At 45.2% G+C, this 18,752-nt stretch overlaps 1 protein-coding gene across 3 annotated transcripts in view; it reads right to left on the bottom strand.

The window, feature by feature from the left end:
- lrrk1 (leucine-rich repeat kinase 1) overlaps window positions 1–15,932 on the bottom strand; it is a 139,487-nt gene extending 123,555 nt beyond the window's left edge. Inside the window, exons 1-2 of one of the 3 annotated variants that reach the window (XM_052040605.1) lie at window positions 15,687–15,932; window positions 8,276–8,423 (exon numbers count right to left, since the gene is read on the bottom strand). In XM_052040605.1, coding sequence (XP_051896565.1) covers window positions 8,276–8,333 — 58 coding nt within the window. In that variant the 5' untranslated portion in view covers window positions 8,334–8,423; window positions 15,687–15,932. Of the gene's footprint in view, window positions 1–8,275; window positions 8,424–15,237; window positions 15,396–15,686 lie in introns of those variants that run through there. The other 2 variants (XM_052040607.1, XM_052040606.1) reach the window with 2 other exon arrangements.
- Between the last annotated feature and the right edge of the window lie 2,820 nt (window positions 15,933–18,752).

The raw sequence follows: 18,752 nt of genomic DNA, 5'->3' as shown, positions 1-18,752 counted from the left end.
AAGAGCAAATTGTTCACAGGCTGAACCGTACCCAGTAAACACTGGGAAACACCAGAATCATTTGCCAAAGGCACGTTCCAGTGTACAAGACCAGAATACATTAACAAGGCCATTCAGTCCCTTGAGCAGTTCAGTCTGGATCATGGCTATTCTGTTAAGACTTAATTTCTCCGGTAGCAAAGATTGCTCCACATTCTATTGCTTTTACTTTGGGAAAGGCTGAGAGAGCTTTAAAACCCCATTAACTGAGAGATGTAGTACTTCCTGGCTTCACCCTAGTGCTAAAGTGAAGGCTGAACCAAGGGAAATGCTTTCTCATCCATTACACACCATGCCTATCACCCCCTGAGATCAGAGACCTAAGATCAGATCATTGTATACACATTATAAACACTATATGTATGTGTGTGTGTATATATATATATATATATATATATTTGTATTTTTGAACACACAACCTAGTCTTTACAACCTCTCCTGTAACACAGGGCACACACTCCTGCTTCATCACCCACTGTTGCCTTATTGTTTTCATCCCTCCGCCCCCCCCCCCCTGACCAGGTGGAGGGGAAACTGCCCCCAGATGGAAAAGAATATTTTGCAAACGATTCGCAAAACTGGCTCCAATGTTTCATCCTTTCTTTAAGGAAGCAGAAGAGCACAGAACTTGCAACCTGCTGGGAGCCAGGTTCATGGGTAGTGGGACTGTGTTACAATCCACTTTCCTCCTTAAGTGCACAAAATTTCCACTCAGCACTTCCCAAAAGGTCAGAATAAATTTTCCCTCTGTATTCAAGGGAACACAAAACCTAGCACATGTAACTGAGAGTCTTGTCTTCAGAACTTAACCCTTTCACCACTTGTTAGTCTCTCTGCTCCTCCAGCACAGTGGGTGCATTCTGGGTCTTAACCCTTCAGTTGGTTTTTGGTATACAAAGGACAAACTCACAACAGCAGACAGAAATAGTGAAGAGGATTTCAGGAAAGGAAGCAAGCAGGAACAGGAAGTTGAGAATTAATACTGTGGAGTCTCTGAGTAGTTAGCTGGTACCACATCTGTCCAGATCAGGACGAGGAGGACAATACTCTTCTTTTACAGAGTAATTCACTGTCCGACTAATGGCGCTGATAAAAACCATAGAGGTTCTTACAATCGCTAGAGTTCCAGATCACATAGCCAGCCTGAAATCCCCACCCTGTGTCCCCTCTCAACTTGGCTTGGGAACTTCTCTCCTTAGTCCTTATGTCAGAGGTGGTTCTCCCCTCACCCATTTCCAAGGCCAGTGGGAATGCCAGCAAAGCTCTGCCCTCTGCCTAAATTCTAGGCGAGGGGAGGGAATTCCCTTTATTTGGATGGACAGCTGCAATTGTAACAGCTGTGCATTGTGGAAACCCACAGATCATGTGCAAATCTACCTTGGATCTTACCCAATATTGGCATCAAGTCAAGTTTATTGTCATGTGCACAAGTATAGTGAGGTGCAGGTACAATGAAAAACTTGTTTGCAGCAGGATCACAGGCATGTGGATTCAGATAATGTATAATCAATGCAGAGGTGAGAGTAAACTGGTCTGAGTGGAATGGTGTCCAGTGGCTAATGCATTCAGTACGAGTATAACACAGCAGAAAGTGTCCACTATAGTACCAGTGAAAGATTTGTTTCTCTCACCCCTGCATCAATGGTGAGTAAAACAGGCAGCTTGTAACACCTACTAATCCAAGGGACAACATTTCATCATCTCCGGGGATCCCCAGCAAGGGACCAGATGAGAATGTGGGCAGTCATGGGCCAGGGTCTAACAGCCCAGAGGATCAGAAAGCCCAGCTCCCATCACAAACCTGGACTGAGGTTCACCCACAGCTGAAGTCTACCGCAGCACAACTACACCACTTTCTTCCACTAGGGGAGTTCATGGGGGAACAGTAGAAAAACTGGCAAGGGGCCTTTGAAAAATGTTAACTTTCCACAGGTGCTATCTGACCTGCTAAGCGTGTCCAGCACCTTTCTTTTGTTTTTATTTCAGATTTCCAACATGTGCAGTGTTCTTTTCCCATTTACGGTGGAACAAATGCACCTGTCAACAACGTCTCGCTCCTATTGTTTCTCGTCAGACTCAGTGAGCAAACTCTGTGATATTATCAGCTTCACGAATTGTACAGGAGGGAGTTTGGAAGTCCAAGGGTGAGGCTGCAGTCACAGCCATCGGCCTGCCTCATGAACACAGGCCAAAAAGCAGTCAGCTAGTGTCCAAATCCCAGATGTACAAGCTTGCCTGGTGCATCCAAACTGGGAGACTCTACCGCGACTTTCACTGTTGAACAGTTATTTTGCGCCAGATCACACAGGCCTTTCAGTTCCTGGTTACAACTTCCCCTTTTAGTAACCAGAAGAATCAAGTCTTTTTTTTCCAAAAAAGGCACACAATAATCGGTTAAAAAAAACACTTGAAGTTCAGAGATAAGGCTGAATGCAATAATCTGTCTACTAGGGAATTTCTACGAGATTGATGTTTTTGACTGAAAAGTTGTACTGAAGTAGTTTGGAAACCTTGAGATTGTTTTGAAGTACTTTGAACAATAATTCTAACTTTAGTCATGGTTTTCCTACACAAAGTTTAGTCATATTTATTCTTAGCATTGGAAAGGACAACTCCCTTTCCAAATTTCATTCAACCCTATTCTGGCAGTTTTCCCCAACTCATATTTTCCAAGATTTTTATTTTTCCCCATGATTCACAGTCACTACAGCACTGGAACAGGAAATGGAAACTCAGGAGGACTCTTGCATAAATAAGGGGAAACTGGTTCCACGGTCAACAACCTGAGGGCACAGATTTATAAGTAATTGTCAAACAAAATAAAGAGATGAAAAGGGTTAGCACATGTATGTTGGGCCAAGTGTGTTCATCCATTTCATTTCTAGCAGAAAGGGGTGGAGTTACTGAGCATTTTCATTTAAAGTTGTGGAAAATGTTGATTTGGCCACATGCAGCCAGCCCTGGCATTGGGCAGAGGTTGGAACACACTAAGGGTGCTCTTTTCTCTGTGACTACCGATGAATTAATTGGGTTATTACACTCGGCACTTTGTAGGAATGATGGTTAGGCTGCTCCATGCCCACTAATTGAGAGCCATTTGTGCATTACTTTCATACTGTTATAGCTGACATGATCCCGAACAGCCATCAACCAACAGCACATTACTACACTGCTGTATGTGGCTGCTATTTTTGTGCAAATTGACTGCACATTTCCTAAAATGTGGTAATGACTCGACTTCAAAGCTGTTTCACTGGTGGCAAAGCACTTTGAGGCACCCCCTTGTTGTGGAGGGTGCTAAATGAATGAAGATCCTTTTTTCACCCTGCCTTGGGGTGCTGGCTGCAGATTCTAAGAATCCAGTTAGACCAGCTCAGGCCTCGGCTCTTTCCACAATTTCAGTCTTTTTTCTTCTGCGTGAATGGAGCAATAGACGAGTCAACACCACACCCTGTAGGAGGATGTTGTGGCACTGAAACAGGAGCCACACAGACCTCTCTTACATCTCCACACAACCCTTCTCAGGACTTCTCTTACATCTCCACACAACCCTAAAATCTGATTTTCAGAGCCTCTGCAACTCATCCAATATCCATGGGTATATCCAATCAGGTCCTGGCACTTCGCCTCTCTCTACTTGACTTCTTATTTCTAATCATTCATAAAATCATGAGGGGTATAGACAGGGTGAATTCACATTCTTTTTCTCCAGGGAAGGGGAACTAAAAACTAGAGGGCATAGGTGTAGGGTGAGAGGGGAAAGATTTAAAAAGGACCTGAGAGGCAACTTCTTCACGCAGAGGGTGGAGCATATATGGAATGAGCTGCCAGAGAAACTGGTTAAGGCAGGTACAATAACAACATTTAAAAGACATTTGGATAAGATTTCTTTATTAGTCACATGTACATTGAAACACGGAGTGAAATATATCTTTTGCATAAAATATTCTGGGGGCAGCCTGCAAAGTACATGGATAGGATGGGTTTAAGGGGATAAGAGCCAAACACAAGCAAATGGGACTAGCTTCGTCGGCACCATGGTCAGCGTAGGGCCTGTTTCCGTGCTGTATTACTCTAAGACTATTTCTCAGAGCATTTCCTTGTAATCTGTTCCTGTTGCTCATTCCAGGACTAACAGCCTGTTTAGTACTGACTGTGTACACTGCAGCATCCTGAACAGTCGCAGGACCGGAGGGCTCATAATGCAGTATTCTGTGGATAAATTTGAGGTTATCCACTTTGATGGCAATAACAGGGGAGATCATCTTCTTTATGGTGATAGATTAGAAATGCAGGAGGTGTGACGAGACCTTATGAACCAGTTGCTGAAAGAATGCGATGCAGCAGATGGTTAAGGCGTCTTTCCTAGCGAGAGGATTCAAGTACAGGAACAGAGATGTCTTGTGGCAATTGTACAAGACCTTGGTGAGACTGCACCTTGAGCATTCTGTGTAGTTTTGGTCTCCTTATCCAAGGAAGGTTGTCCTTGGAAGTAAGTGATGAAGGTTCGCCAGACTGATTCCTGTGATGGCAAGACTGATGTATGAAGAGAGATTGAGTCAATTATCCCTGTATTCCCTGGAGTTTAGGAGATTGAGAAGGGATCTCATCAAAACCTACTAAATTCTAAGATGACTGGATAGATTCGGTGCAGGAAGGATGCCCCCAGTGGCCAGGGAGACCAGGACCTAGGGTGACAGTCTAAGGTTAAGAGGTGAATCGTTTAGGACTGAGATGAGGAGAAATTTCTTCTGACAGGGAGTGGTAAATCTGTGGGAGTCTCTACCACACAGTAGTTGAAGCCAAATCATTAAATATGGTCAAGGAGGAGTTAGATATTGTTCTTAGAGTTAGAGGGATCAAGGGATATGGGGAGAATGCTGGAACAGGGGACTGAATTTGGAGGATCAACTATGATCACATGGAATGCTGGAGCCATATTGAAGGATTGAATGGCCATCTCCTGCTCCTAGTTTCTATGTTCCTATAATGGGATGAATTGGAGCAGGACTGTATCCCAGAGTATTAAAGCCACGAAAATAATAGACATCTTCCAAAATTCTGTAAATGCTGAAACTGGTCCTGCAGATTGGTTTTAACCCCAATATTAAAAAAAAGGAAGAGAGAACAGGAAACTAAAACTATTTAGCCTAATAGTTGAGAAAATGCCAGAGTTTGTTATAAAGAATGCAATAACAGCATACATAGACAATATCAACAGACTTTTACAAAGTCAGCATAGATGTATGAAAGTGAAATCATGTTTAGCAAATCTGCTGGAGTTCGACAACATAACTAGTAGAATAGAGGAGAAACCAGTTGAGGTGGTTCAGCTGGATTTTCAGCAGGCGTTTGATAAAGTCCCACACATGAAGTTGCATAAAGAGGCATCAAGGAATACAGGGACAGAAAGCAATGAGATATTGAGATAGAGGATCAGGGTTGATCAGATTGAATGGTCTATTTCTACCATTTTCTTTGTTTCTAAAATTAAAACATGGGGCTGAAGGCAATATAAATATTGAAAATTGGTTGACAGACTGGAAACGGAGAAGAGGAATAACTTTTTTTCCCCCCCAGGGTGACAGGATATGACTTATGGGGTGCTGCTGGGATCAGTGCTTGAGCCCTAGCTATTCAAAATATACATCAAAGAATGGTAGACAGAACCGAATGTAATATTTCTAAGTTTGCCAGCACCACAAAACCAGGTGGGATTGTCCACTGCGGGGAGGATACAAAGAGGCTCCAAGGAGATTTAGACAAGTTGAAACAGTTGACCAATGCAGTATAACATGAATGAAAGGAAAGTCATGTTTGACAAGTCTAAGTGTAAAGTTATCCACCTGGCTACGTGGAACATAGAACAGTACAGCGCAGGAACAGGCCCTTTGGCCCACAATGTCTGTGCCAACCATGATGCCAATTTAAACTAATTTCAATGGTCTGCACATGGTCTATATCTCTCCATTCCCTGACCGTTCATGCGCCTGTCTTAATGTCTCTTAGAAAAAGCATTGGTAGGAAAAACGCAAAGGAAGGATATTATTTGAATAGTGATACATTGGGAAATGCTTATATGTAAAAGGGATCTGAATGTTGTTGTACACAAGTCACTAGTATAGCAGTTAGCGTAACGCTATTACAGTGCCAGCGACCTGGGTTCAATTCCCACTGCTGCCTGTAATAAGTTTGTATGTTCTCCCCGTGTCTGCGTGGGTTTCCTCTGGGTGCTCCGGTTTCCTCCCACCTTCCAAAGACGTTCCAAAGATGTGAGCATGCTACGTTGGCGCCAGAAGAGTAGCGACACTTGTGGGCTACCCCCCAACACATTCTTAGCAATGCAAAAAGACGTATTTCACTGTGTGTTTCGATGTACATGTGACTAATAAATAAATATCTAATAAATATCTAAAAGCAAACATGCAAATACATCAAGTAGTTAATGGTTTGTTGGTCTTCATTGCAAGAGGACTCGAGTACAGGAGCAAGATGTCTTACTACAATTGTATAGTGCCTTGGCGAGATCACATCTGGAAAAGTGTGCACAGTTTTGGTCCCTTACGTATGGATATATTGACACAGAGCACAGCAAAGGTTCACAAGACTGATTCCCGGAATGGCAGCACTGTTGCATGAGCAGAGGTCGGGCAGGGTAGGCCTGTATAATCTAGAGACGAGATCTCATTGAAAGGCATAACATCTTAAAGGGCTTGACAGGCTGGATGCAGGAAGGATGTTTCCACTGGGTGGGGTGTCAAGAATGAGGGGTCACAATCTCAAAATACAGGGTAAGACATTTAGGACTGTGATGAGGAGCAATTTCTTCACTTAGAAGTAAACCTGTGGAATTCTCTAACAAAGAGGTCAAGTCATTGGATTTACTTAAGAAGATGGTCAGATTTCTAGACACGAAGGATATCAGAGAGCAGGGATATGGTTTTGCAATGGATGATCAGCCATCATCATACTGAATGGTACAGCAGACTCAAAGGGCTGAATGGCCTCCTCCTGCTCCTGTGTTTCAATGAGAAGGAAGCATGAAATTTCAGACCTGAAGGATTTTCAAACTTTTCATTACGTGTCACGGAGGGAAACTGATAAATGAATGGTGCTGTTATCAATCTGTATAACCATGGGAAGGAGAACAGGAAGTTATTTTTTGTCAGCGGGGTCAGTCAGGGAAGTCCCGTGCTAAAGTGAAAGAAAGATGGACCACAAACACCACACAGGATGTTAGCTAATTATTAGCTCATGTCTTTTGATATTAAAGAACTGGCCATTTTCAGCCCTGAGTCATCCTACTGCCCTCAAAGGTTCCCTGAATCTTTGTCTGTGAAACTCATATTTCAATGTTAATTAGTAAGAAAACCTTGCGGTATTACACTAAAGAGTTAAAAACTCAGAAGATGTTACACTCACTGTGAAGGGGCATTCTGGACTCAATTGCCTTGGCAATAGGACAGTACAGGAGGTTGAAACTTACAGGCTACAGACAATATTTCTCTATTACTGTTTGACTTATTCACTTAAGCTGCCCCACAGCTACGCTGCAGCAGTTATGTTCAGTACATTGCAACACAGGCTTAACTCCAAAGACAGTATTATAATGGCAGGTCTGTAAGAGCAGTCAGCCTTTCTGCTCTCTTTAACCCCCTGCGATTCTCATCTGACTTTCTACACATCTCCCCCTCCTTTCACCTCACCAAATCCCAAGGTAAGACAGCACTGCACTCTTGTGAACAAAGAAGGGTAGAGACTGCAGTCCAGGCCTGAACTGAACATTTCAACCAATCTCTACAGAATTCAAAATCTTGGTAGATGAAACAGAGTGCAGAGGTCTTCCGCTCCAAACCCCCCACGTACCGTCAGAATGGTGCTCCATGTCCAAGAACCAGGCTAACACCCATCGCCAATAATTCTCACCCCCACTAACTCTTTACCTGGAACTTCCATGGTCAATTTTCTTACTTTACTGAGTTGCCGTGCAATGAAACGATGGGCAATGTATGGAAGCAGTTGCTCTCAGTGAAGGAGAAAATGGGCAAGTTCCACCCAGAGTCAACTAGAATGCCAAGACTGAGATGGCTGGAGAGGGTTTGGAGTCAGTAACAGGAGCCAAGTGGTCCAAATGAAACTTTTCTTCCACAATTAATTACGATATTAATATAAATATTCAATGAAATTATTTTATTAAATGCCCACACTATATATATTTAAATGGTTTCCACTTTACCCGTTTCCTGTTCCATGCTGTTCTCACTGTTGTCTGCATGGCTGACGTCCCAGTACATCTTGGCAGTGGTTCCTTCACTGACCTCAGAGGTGAAACCAGAGTGTCCTCAGTTAATCGCTAACGCCGTCTTACTCCAATAATCTTCTCCCTGTTAAGAAGCCAAACACTATTTAGTTTTGCAGGTTAATTGTTCTGTGCAGCCGGAGCTGTTGCAAGGTCAGATACTCTGGGAGGACCAGCATCCTGTGGAACTCCCAGGGGTAGCTGGAGGTTTCTCAGGCAGAAGGTTGTTTCACAAAATCAATGAGAGCAGTCAGTGGTTGATGAAGTGAGCAATATAATGATGGGAATGTCCTTCATCCTGGTTAAGTACGGGGGTGTGGTTGGGGGCTGAGGTCGGTAGGGGGGTGGGGGAAAAAGGTATCTGACAGCAGCTGGAGGGAAGGGCTGACAGTGGTTAAGGGGGAAGGTGCTGAAAGTGGTCAGGAGAAGGGAAGACCATTGTTGGATAGGGAAAGGGCTAATGGTGAGCTGAGGGGGTGGGGAGAGACTGACTGAATGGGGGTGAGGGGGAGGAGGTGGAAGTAGCCACAGAGGGAGGAAGGGAAGGTTTGGTGGGAGGGTGCTGCTGGGCAAGAGGAAGGGATGATCGGTCAGTGGGTGACGAGGGAATGTGTTACAGTGACTGAGGGAGGAGGGGTGAAGGTGGTCAGTGGGGAGGGGAGGTCAACAGTGGCCCCTCATCCAACCCGAAGTGGGCAAGTTCTTTGTTGGACACAAATCTGGACACGACCACAGTCTATCCATTTTCGGGGGTTAATGTGCAACCCATGTTCCTGGATAATCTCCACCTGGGGAACTCTTGCACTTACTTTGGCTGCAATGCCCAGCCAACTGCCCCATTAGCCAAAGACCTTCAAGTCCGGTCCACATTCGTAAAGATCATCGTTGATCTGATTGTACCCTCAACTCCCCGTTCCAATCCACCCTCGGTAACCTTTCACAACTCAACGATTCAGGAACAGCTTCTTCCCCTCCACCATCAGATTTCTGAACGGTTTATGAATCCACAAACACTACCCCATTATTCCCTTTTTTTTTTGCATGATTTACTTTTGTAATTTATAGATTTTTATGTCTTGCACTGTACTGCCACTGCAAAAACAACAGATTCCATGTCATATGTCAGTGATAATAAATCTAATTCTGAACCCTGCAAAAAAAATTCAAACACACTTCTTCCACCACCCTTTGAGGAAGAGAGTTCCAAAAACTCATGATCCCTCACCTCTGTCTCCAGTGGGTCACCCCTTATTTTTAAACAGTGACCCTTAATTTTAGGATCTGCCATAAGAGGAAACATCCATTCCACATCCACCCTAGTAATTGGTTTATTTTGTCACAAGTACAAAGATACAGTGAAAATCTTTGTTTTGCATGCCATCCATACAGATCATTCCAAAACTTAAGCACATCAAGGTAGTACAAAAGAAAAAGCAATTACAGAATGCAGAATACAGTGTTACAGTTACCATTACAGAGAAAGTGTAGTGCAGGTAAACAAATAAGGTGCAAGGGCCATGACAAGGTAGATTGAGAGATCAAGAGTTCATCTTTATTGTACAAGAGATCCAGCTTCTCACAATCTTCCTTGTTCCAATCAGGTCCCCTCTCACTCTACTAAGCTCTAGTGGATACAAGCCTAGCCTGTCCACTCTCTCCTATGAGACAACCTGCCCATTCCAGGTATTAGTCTAGTAAACCTTCTCTGGACTACTTCCAATACATTAGCATCTTTTTAAAATAAGGGTACCAATACACAGTGTGATCCTTTATAAATGAAGCGTAACCTCCCTACCTTTTGTATCAGTTCCCCTAGTGTCAAACAATAACATTCTGTTAGCTTTCCTAATTACGTGCTTTACCTGCTACTAGTCCTTCTTGGAAGGCAAGGTTGATGAAGTGGATGTTGCCTTCATGGAATTTTACAAGGTATTTTGCAAGTTCTGGGTAAAAGGCTCATTAGCAAAGTTGAGACCATTAGAATAAAGGAGTCAATGGATTATTTTCAGACTGGAGATTGGTAAATAAAGGTGTTTGCCAGTGATCAGTGAATAATGGTGTTTTGCCACTGGTTGATGCTGGAACCAAGGCAAGAGGATACAGGCAGACCGCGCAGAATGATCAGCCAAGTGGCAGGTATGTGTGAGGTAATACACTTTGGCAGAAAGAACAAGGCAAGACAATATAAACCAAATAGCACTGTGTGCAAGAACAAAAAGACCATCCATTTATTTCCATGAATTTTTTAAAAAGGTTTTTGTGAGCAGTTAGCAAAGCATATAGAATCCTGAGCATTATATAGAGTCACTGAGTACAAATGGTAGGGGATTAGGTTTTGTTGGAAACACTGGGGAGACTTTAGATTGCAGAATGATATAGATTATCTGATCATGTGAGCAAAAAAGCGGCAAAAGCAATTCAATGCAGAGAAGTGCGAGGTGATGCTTTGCTTTATTAACCAAAGCTTAGGAAATAAAAGTAGGGAGGTTATGCTGGGACTACACACAACGCTAGTTAGACCACAGCTTGAGCACTACATAGGGTTCTATTCACATTACAGGAAAGAGATTGCGCTGGAGAAGGTGCAGGGGGGATTTATGAAGATGTTGCCAGAATTGTAGCAATGAGGACAGAAATAACAAGCTGGGGTTATATTTGTTGGAGGCTGACAGGAAACTTAGTTGAGGTGTATAACATTGTGAGGGGCCCAGATGGAGTAAAAAGAAACCATTTTCATAAGCAGATGGGTCATAAAGCAGGGAGGCAGAGATTTAAAGTAATATTTGGAAGGATTAGAGGAGATAAGAATTTCTTTTCCCCACCTAGAAGGTGACAAGGTTCTGGAACCCACAGCTGGAAGACAGAAACCAGAAACCTTCACCACATTTAACATGGGAGGGTACTTGAAGAGCTGCGAGCTGCAGGGCTACTGACTCAATGCTGGCAGGTAGGTCTAAGCTGAGTTGATCTTTTTTGACCAGCAAACGCAATGGACCACATCACCTTTTGTGTTGTAAATTTTTATGAATCTGAAAGCAGAGAGGTTTTGTTAAGCCATGACTGAAGTATTGCATCCTACTCTGGTTACTGAACTAGAGAAAGGATGGGAAGGTCCTACAGAGAGTGCAGAAAATACTTACCAGAGTAGTTCCAGGGATGAGGGCAAGGTTAGACTGGAGTTGTTCACCTTAGAACAAAAACGGTGAAGAGATTTGATAGAAGTGGACAAGATGATGGCAGATTTAGACAGGGTGAACAGAGAGAACTGTTCCATTAGCATATTCTTCAAAGGTCAGAAGACAGAGGCTTAAAGTGAAGGGCAAAAAGCACAGACAGGATGCAAGAAGACTTTTTTTTCCCCCCAAAGAGGCAAGGATGTTAAGATCTGGAACTCACTGGTATAGGGTGGTGGCATCATGGCCTTCCAAAGGGAGTTGGGTTAAAACTTGATGGAAGATAACTTGGGGGACTACAGAAAGAGTGGGGTAACTGGACTCTCAGAACTGTCCCATGTACAGGCTCTCTCTTGCTGTAGTGATGCTATAATTCTCAGTAAAAGACAAAACACAGAAAAGAGCAGAACTTCCAGAAGGGCATTCTATGAAGGGTGGCAGTGAATTAAACCCTGACGTAGGGCAAAATACTGCTGGTGCTGGAAATCTGAAACGTAAATAGGAAGTGTTGATAATTCACAACCTGTAAGGCAGAATCCTTTCAGCCCTACAAAGTAACAATGATGGTCCTTTGTACTGTTACCACCATTATCAACTGTCCTACCACAGTACCTTCCCTTATCTTGCAAGTGTAGAGCAGGATTTGCATCACCTGTCACTCAGATCCCCAAACACTGCCTCCAACTGAAAACATATGTCGCTGTACCTATTCATTGAGTGTCACGATGCTGCCTCATCTGTTTTGCAGTACATCTTCTCCAGTCCAGAATCATGACCTGATCTTCCAGTTGTTTGTCATTTTGATATTGGTATTGGTTTATTATTGTCACTTGTACCAAGGTACAGTGAAAAACTTGTCTTGCATACCGATTGTACAGGTCAATTCATTACACAGTGCTGTTACATTGAGTTAGTACAGAGTCCATTGATGTAGTACAAGTAAAAACAATAACAGTACAGAGTAAAGTGTCACAGCTACAGAGAAAGTGCAGTGCAATAAGGTGCAAGGTCACAACAAGGTAGATCGTGAGGTCAGAGTCCATCTCATCGTATAAGGGAACAGTTCAATAGTCTTATCACAGTGGGGTAGAAGCTGTCCTTAAGTCTGGTGGTACGTGCCCTCAGGATCCAATGACACCCCCCCCAATCTGTCTTTCACCTCTTAGATGGTACATATGGGGTTCAACTGAAGCTCAAGGAATGGTGCCTCATCTTTCCATTAGACACTGTGCAATCTTGTAACCTGGCAATTTCTAATTGTAATCGCTGCTCCTAATCTTTGACGAGTAAATGTTGATGATGGTTCTGCGGTTACCTGCCACAGTTCCTCCAGACCCAGCTTTTATTTCTTTACCTGAGCCATCTTCAGATGCTTCATAACAAAAAGTTCATCATACAGGCAGAAGTGGGGATGTTTGTTGATGATTGCCCAACGCTCAATTCCATTCATAACTCTCCATGCATGCTTCAAGTCTTGGTCAACATTCAGGTATGGGCTGCTTCCTGGCAAGTAATAATCAGCCACAAAAATGCCAGGCTATTTCCTCAAGAGGAATGTAACCGTCGATCCAGGAAATTCAATGGTCTTTACCACTGGTGTCTTTGGGGGTCATCAGTGGCCAAAGATTTACCTGGCTGCAACAGCAGATCAAAGGCTCTCCTCCTGACTCCTCCAAGCCTTGCAGTTGTCAGCAAGGCCATTCAGCAAGATGGTGGAATAGGTTCCACTTGCCTGGATGAGTACAGCTCCATCAACACACATGAAGCTTCATTGTCACTGGGTCTTAATCCTGAAACTCTCTCCCCAACAGCGCTGTGGGAGCATCTTCCCCATACGTGGTTCACCAGCAGCTTCTCAAGGGCAGTGAAGCATGGGCAATAGGTGCAAGCCTTGCCAGTGACAACCAAATCCTATTCATGTATTAAAAAGATCACTTGCTTTTGCATCATCTTTTTTTATGTCATGTCATTATTCTTGAATCCACCCTAGAACAAAACGTCCTCTTGTTTTTTTTCCTTCTCTTGCTACTTACCCTGTCCTTGCCTTGATTAAAAGCTTTTATATCTCCAGTTTTTTTTTACAGTTCTGATCAAAGGTCATCCAAACCGTCTCTCTCTCCGCATGAATGCCTCACCTGCCAGCTAGTTACAGCATTATGTTTTTGGTTTCTAATACTTATTGTTTTTTTTAGTTAAAGCAGCACACTCTCGATTAAAAGAAAATATTTGATGTGACCACTCCTATTAACTCGAGCACGGACACACAAACAGGGATCACTTTGTGGATCAGTCAGACAAAGCAACAATAAGTGGTGGGGCTCCAGGGGTGGGGTCCTAGTCAGTGCTAGGGTGGTATTGGCAATACTATGTCTAGAATCAAATCCCTGGAGCCAGTGAGTGAGGCAACAGAGAGGGCTACCACCACAAACATACAGTCGCTAATGCCTTGGAGGTTAGGGGTGGCAGTGCAGGGGACATCAATTCATTCACCTTCCTTTCTGTTCTCCTCACTTACAACTTGGACACACAATTCCTTCTATTGTCATCATTGGATCAAAGTTCTGGAACTTTCTAACCAACAGCACTTGAAGAACCTGTAACGCGGACTACAACAGTTCAAGCGGACACAACGCATCACTACTTTTACAAGGCCAGTGTGAGAATGAACTACATCTGGGCACAGCACCAGTGAATTTATGCACAGCAAGATCCCACAACAGCAACAGATAATAACCAAATAATCCATTTTTAGAGGTCATGTAGGAGGGATGAAAATACATCACAAGCAGTCAATAGCAGAAAGAAACTCATTCAAAGCAGTCCATCCCATCAGCAGCACATACATGGAGACACAGGAGCCTGCAGACACTAGGACGTGGAGTAACAACATTCCTGATGCAGGGTTCTGACCCGAAACGACAGCAATTCCTCACCTTCCCCCCCCCCCCACCCACCCACCCCAACAGATGCTGCTCGACCCACTGAGATTCTGCAGCAGATTGTCTGTTATAGGAGGACATACATTCCACTCAGAATGATGTGCAAGTAGCATTTGGAGAAGCAGCACAGATTTACCGTTTCAAGTTATTGGCCTTTCAAGACTAACCAGAAATGTTCACTCTGCTTCCTTCTTCACGGATTTCCTCATTTTTTCCTGTGTTTCACGGTTCCAGTATTTTGCTTTTTTTCTGTCAGATTCTTAAACACCTGCTCAGTTAGAATATAGAACCGTACAGCACAGCAACAGGCCCTTCGGCCCACGATGTCTGTGCCAAACACAATGCCAAATTAAACTAAATCTCTTCTGCCTGCACATGATCCATATCCCTCCATGGGTCATCTAAAAGCCTCTTAAACACCACTGCTTCCACCACCATCCCCGGTACCTACTACTCCCTACGTACAAAAAACTTACCCCGCACATCTCCATTAAACTTTCCCCGCCTCGCCTTCATGCATGTCCTCTAGTCAGTGCGCATGGGTTCATCTTATTAGCGCCTCAATGAATGATTCGGTCATTACCGAACAGCAAGGAGGAGACTTCCCTAAAATTCCCCAGCTGGAACTCGGGCTCCTTCAGGGATCGTGACTCAGTGTCCGGGAGCACCTGTAACCAGTGCTTGGCCAGGGCATTCACCTATCCGAGCCTCCAGCTGTTGCACTGGGATGTGCAGCACTCAGTGATGGTTAAACCTTTCTCTGGCCCCACTCCCACATCCCCAGTACCTGGGGAGTCCAGCATCATCTGTTTTGATGATAATTCCCCAGCATGGAACAACGTGCGTTCGCTCAAACCTCCGGGAGAAGGGCCTTTCGTTACTGCAGAGGGAACCCGGGGAGAAACGTCTCCGGCAGCAGGGCAAGGTGAATGTGCTGGAACAGCGGTGAACACGCAGGGTATCACTGACGTCCAGATGTTCTGAAGTGTGCCAGCCCTCCCCAAAAGTTCTAGCAGCAGCCTGGCGGACAGTTTGCTTCTGGGGCCAGACTGCCAATGAACCTCTGCCCCGGCTGGAAATGGGACAAGGCGAGGCGGCAGGTCAGAACATCTGCCCCCGGCGCGCCCCCACCCCGCCCGGCGCGGTAGGCGCTGCCCCGGGGCTCCCAGCCGCGCCCCCACCCCGCCCGGCGCGGTAGGCGCTGCCCCGGGGCTCCCGGCCGCCGCTCCCGTTTACCTGTGGTGCCGCTGGGAGTCGGGGCGGCCGGCGGGCCGCTGGAGGAAGCCTGGAGCAGGAGGGCTGCGGAATGAGGAAGTGGGCGTGGAGACGTGGGAGGAGACAGAGGGCAGGCGGACTGGGTCCGGCTCGGAGTGCGAGTCACCGGGGCAGGATGGCGGGCTAGTCCCGGCCCAACCCACCGGTCCGAGCCGTCGCTAGTCCCGGGCCGAGCTACGACCATCCCCGGACTAACCTTCCATCAGCAATGGTGCAACCGACTAGTCCAGGGCGATAACCAAATAAACCACGTGACAATACACAACTAGCCCCGGGCTACTACAGGGTGAGCCCCGGACAAGCATTCCACCAGCTCCTGGCCATCCCACAACTAGCCCCGGGCCACCACCGGACCGGTCCCGGGCCATCTCACAACTAGCCCCGGACAAGCATTTCACCAGCGCCTGGCCATCCCACAACTAGCCCCAGGCCACCACCGGACCGGTCCCGGGTCATCTCACAACCAGCCCCGGCCCAGTATTCCATCTCCGCCGGTTTTGGGCAGGGCCAGAGTTCCAATAACACCGTTACAAACAGTAATGATCAACTCAGCGATGTTTGGTGGTCTGATGGACAATCTGCAGGAGGGCTCATCTGAAAGTGGGGTAGGGCTCCTGACCTTACAACGATACAGAAGGTGGTCCATCCAGTCCCCGCCGTCTCCCAGGGGAGCAATCCCATTCCCCCTCTCCTGAATTCCTTGTAACTTATTCCCTCTCATATGTGACTCTCAACTCCTCTTGATTATATATTGCCATTAACCTACATTAAGAGATCATTTACAGCAACCTTTTAACCTACCAGCACATATTTAGAATGTGTCAGGAAACTGGAGCACCTGGAGGAAACCCACATGGTGCCAAGAACATACAATCTCCACACAGCTGGCACCCGAGGTCTGGGTTGGACCCAGGTCTTGGGAGCTGTGAGGCAGCAGTGCCAACCACTGCACCTTCCTGCTGGCCTGCATTGTCCTTTACTCAGAAACACAAGTCAGGTCGATCTCCCAGGATTCCCATCCTGCCCAAAGCTCACCAGGTTCAGCCTTTGACTGGTTGAGTACCACAACCTCCAAGGTGGAAGACTCAAAAGGTTCAGACCATTGGCTAAAGAAATTTCACCTCATCTGCTTTGCCCCCCCCCCCCCCCAAAGACCTTGAATCCACACCACTTCCACAGCAAGAGGGCTAGGGTTGGTAACACTTCAAAAATGAGGAACTTCATAAGGCAAAGTTTTCATTGACCAACCTCACTGAATTTTTTTTGAAGATGTAACAGAGAGAATGGTAATGCAATGGATTTTATAGGTTTTAAAAGGGGCTCAGATCTCCTCTTAGGTAGCCCTGCAGGACCAAAGACTCGCTTCTACTCCAGTTCTGAGGTGGCTGATGAAACCAATATGGGACCCACAGACTCTACCATAGATGAGTAGGAAGTGCCTGGGTTGACAAGTGGGTGGTACATTCCATCCGTTTACACTGGACTTCTGCATGCTCCAAACAAAGGAACTTAGGTTCTCAAATTCAAAATGCTGCTTCTGCAATTTGAGTGATCAATATGCCAGTGATTCCCATGTTGTTGAGGGTGCTACAATTTTTCAAGCAGGATATCCTGAAGTAATTTCCTCCGTCCACTTTCTCCCGCTCTTTTCCAGCGACAAAGCTCAGAATAGAACGTCTGCTTCAGGAGACTGGTGTCAGGCATGTGAATGATGTCACCTGCCCATTGGAGCCAACTGAGTGTAATTAGGATATTAGTGTTAGGGGTGTTGGCTTGGGAGAGAATGTTGATGTTGATTCACTGGATTGATCCAGTGGATTTGGAGGATTTTGTGGAAATAATAATGATGGTACCTCCCCAGTACCTGGAGATATCTGTTGTAGGTAGTCCAAGTCTCAGAAGTGGGCTGGAAAGCAGGGGTCACTGCTGCCCAGTAGACCATAAGCTTTACACTGGCTTTGATGCCTCAATCTTGAAACTCTCTATTGCTCAGTTGATCAAAGGCTGTACTGGTGCACATTAAGGGTGAGTGTTATCTTTACTGAGAGGTGACTCCTGTGATCCGGTAAGTGGTTCATGTTTTCCTTTGTTGAGTGTTGACCTTTGTTGAGTGTAATTCTCCCTTATGTTTCAATGAATGAGTGACTTGGTGTAAGCCTCTGAATGTGCATAAGTGTTTTTAGATGACAATACTCCTGTCCATTGTGCATCGAGGTACCCAACAACAGACCAAGTAATAAAGGCAGAGAATACACAGTCAGGAGACAAGTAGCAGAATGGATTGTTAGCTGGCTTCAGAAAGCAGAGAGCGGGAGCAAAGGATAGCAACTCACAGTGGAAGAGAGGGTAGTTGTGTAGTGGTGTTCCACAAGGATCACTGCTGCTCACAATTTACATCTGAACTTTGAAATTGAGAGCACAACTTCCACATTTGCAGAGGATACCAAATTGTGGGTGGTGAGGGAGGGACTGCCAATCAGTTTACCCTGCATCATCTTGATCTGAAATGCTGACCACCCCTTTGCCTGCACAGATGCTGCTTGACCCGCTGAGTTTCTCCAGCAGTTTGTTTTTTGCTCCAGATTTAGCATCTGCTGTCTCCATTATGCTAAACCTATACCAAAGCTTGGTTAAACCCACTAAGTGTACTGAGTACAGTTCTGGTCACCATATTATTCAAAAGGATGTGCAAGTAATGGAGAGGATGCAGAGAAGATTTTCAAGATGATACCAGACATAACAGGAAAGTATGAACAGGTCGCTTTTTTTGCTGAAAGGGGGCTGAGGGATGGGTTATTAGAGGTCATTAAAATGAAGAAGAGTTTTGATAGAATGGATGCAGAGAGAATGTTTCCACTTGTGAGGCAAGGAATAACCAGTAGTTATCAATGTAAGATGGTCACCAAGAAATCCAGTGGGGAGTTCAGAAGAAACTGCTTAACCCAAGAGCAGGGAGAATGTGGAGCTTACCCTCGCTGGGAGTGACTGAGATGAACAGAGTAGATGCAGTAACCTGAGGCAGGATGA

The sequence above is a fragment of the Pristis pectinata genome, chromosome 28 (assembly GCF_009764475.1).
Source record: "Pristis pectinata isolate sPriPec2 chromosome 28, sPriPec2.1.pri, whole genome shotgun sequence".
Taxonomy (NCBI): domain Eukaryota; kingdom Metazoa; phylum Chordata; class Chondrichthyes; order Rhinopristiformes; family Pristidae; genus Pristis; species Pristis pectinata.
This window is presented reverse-complemented; position numbering and strand designations above follow the sequence as displayed.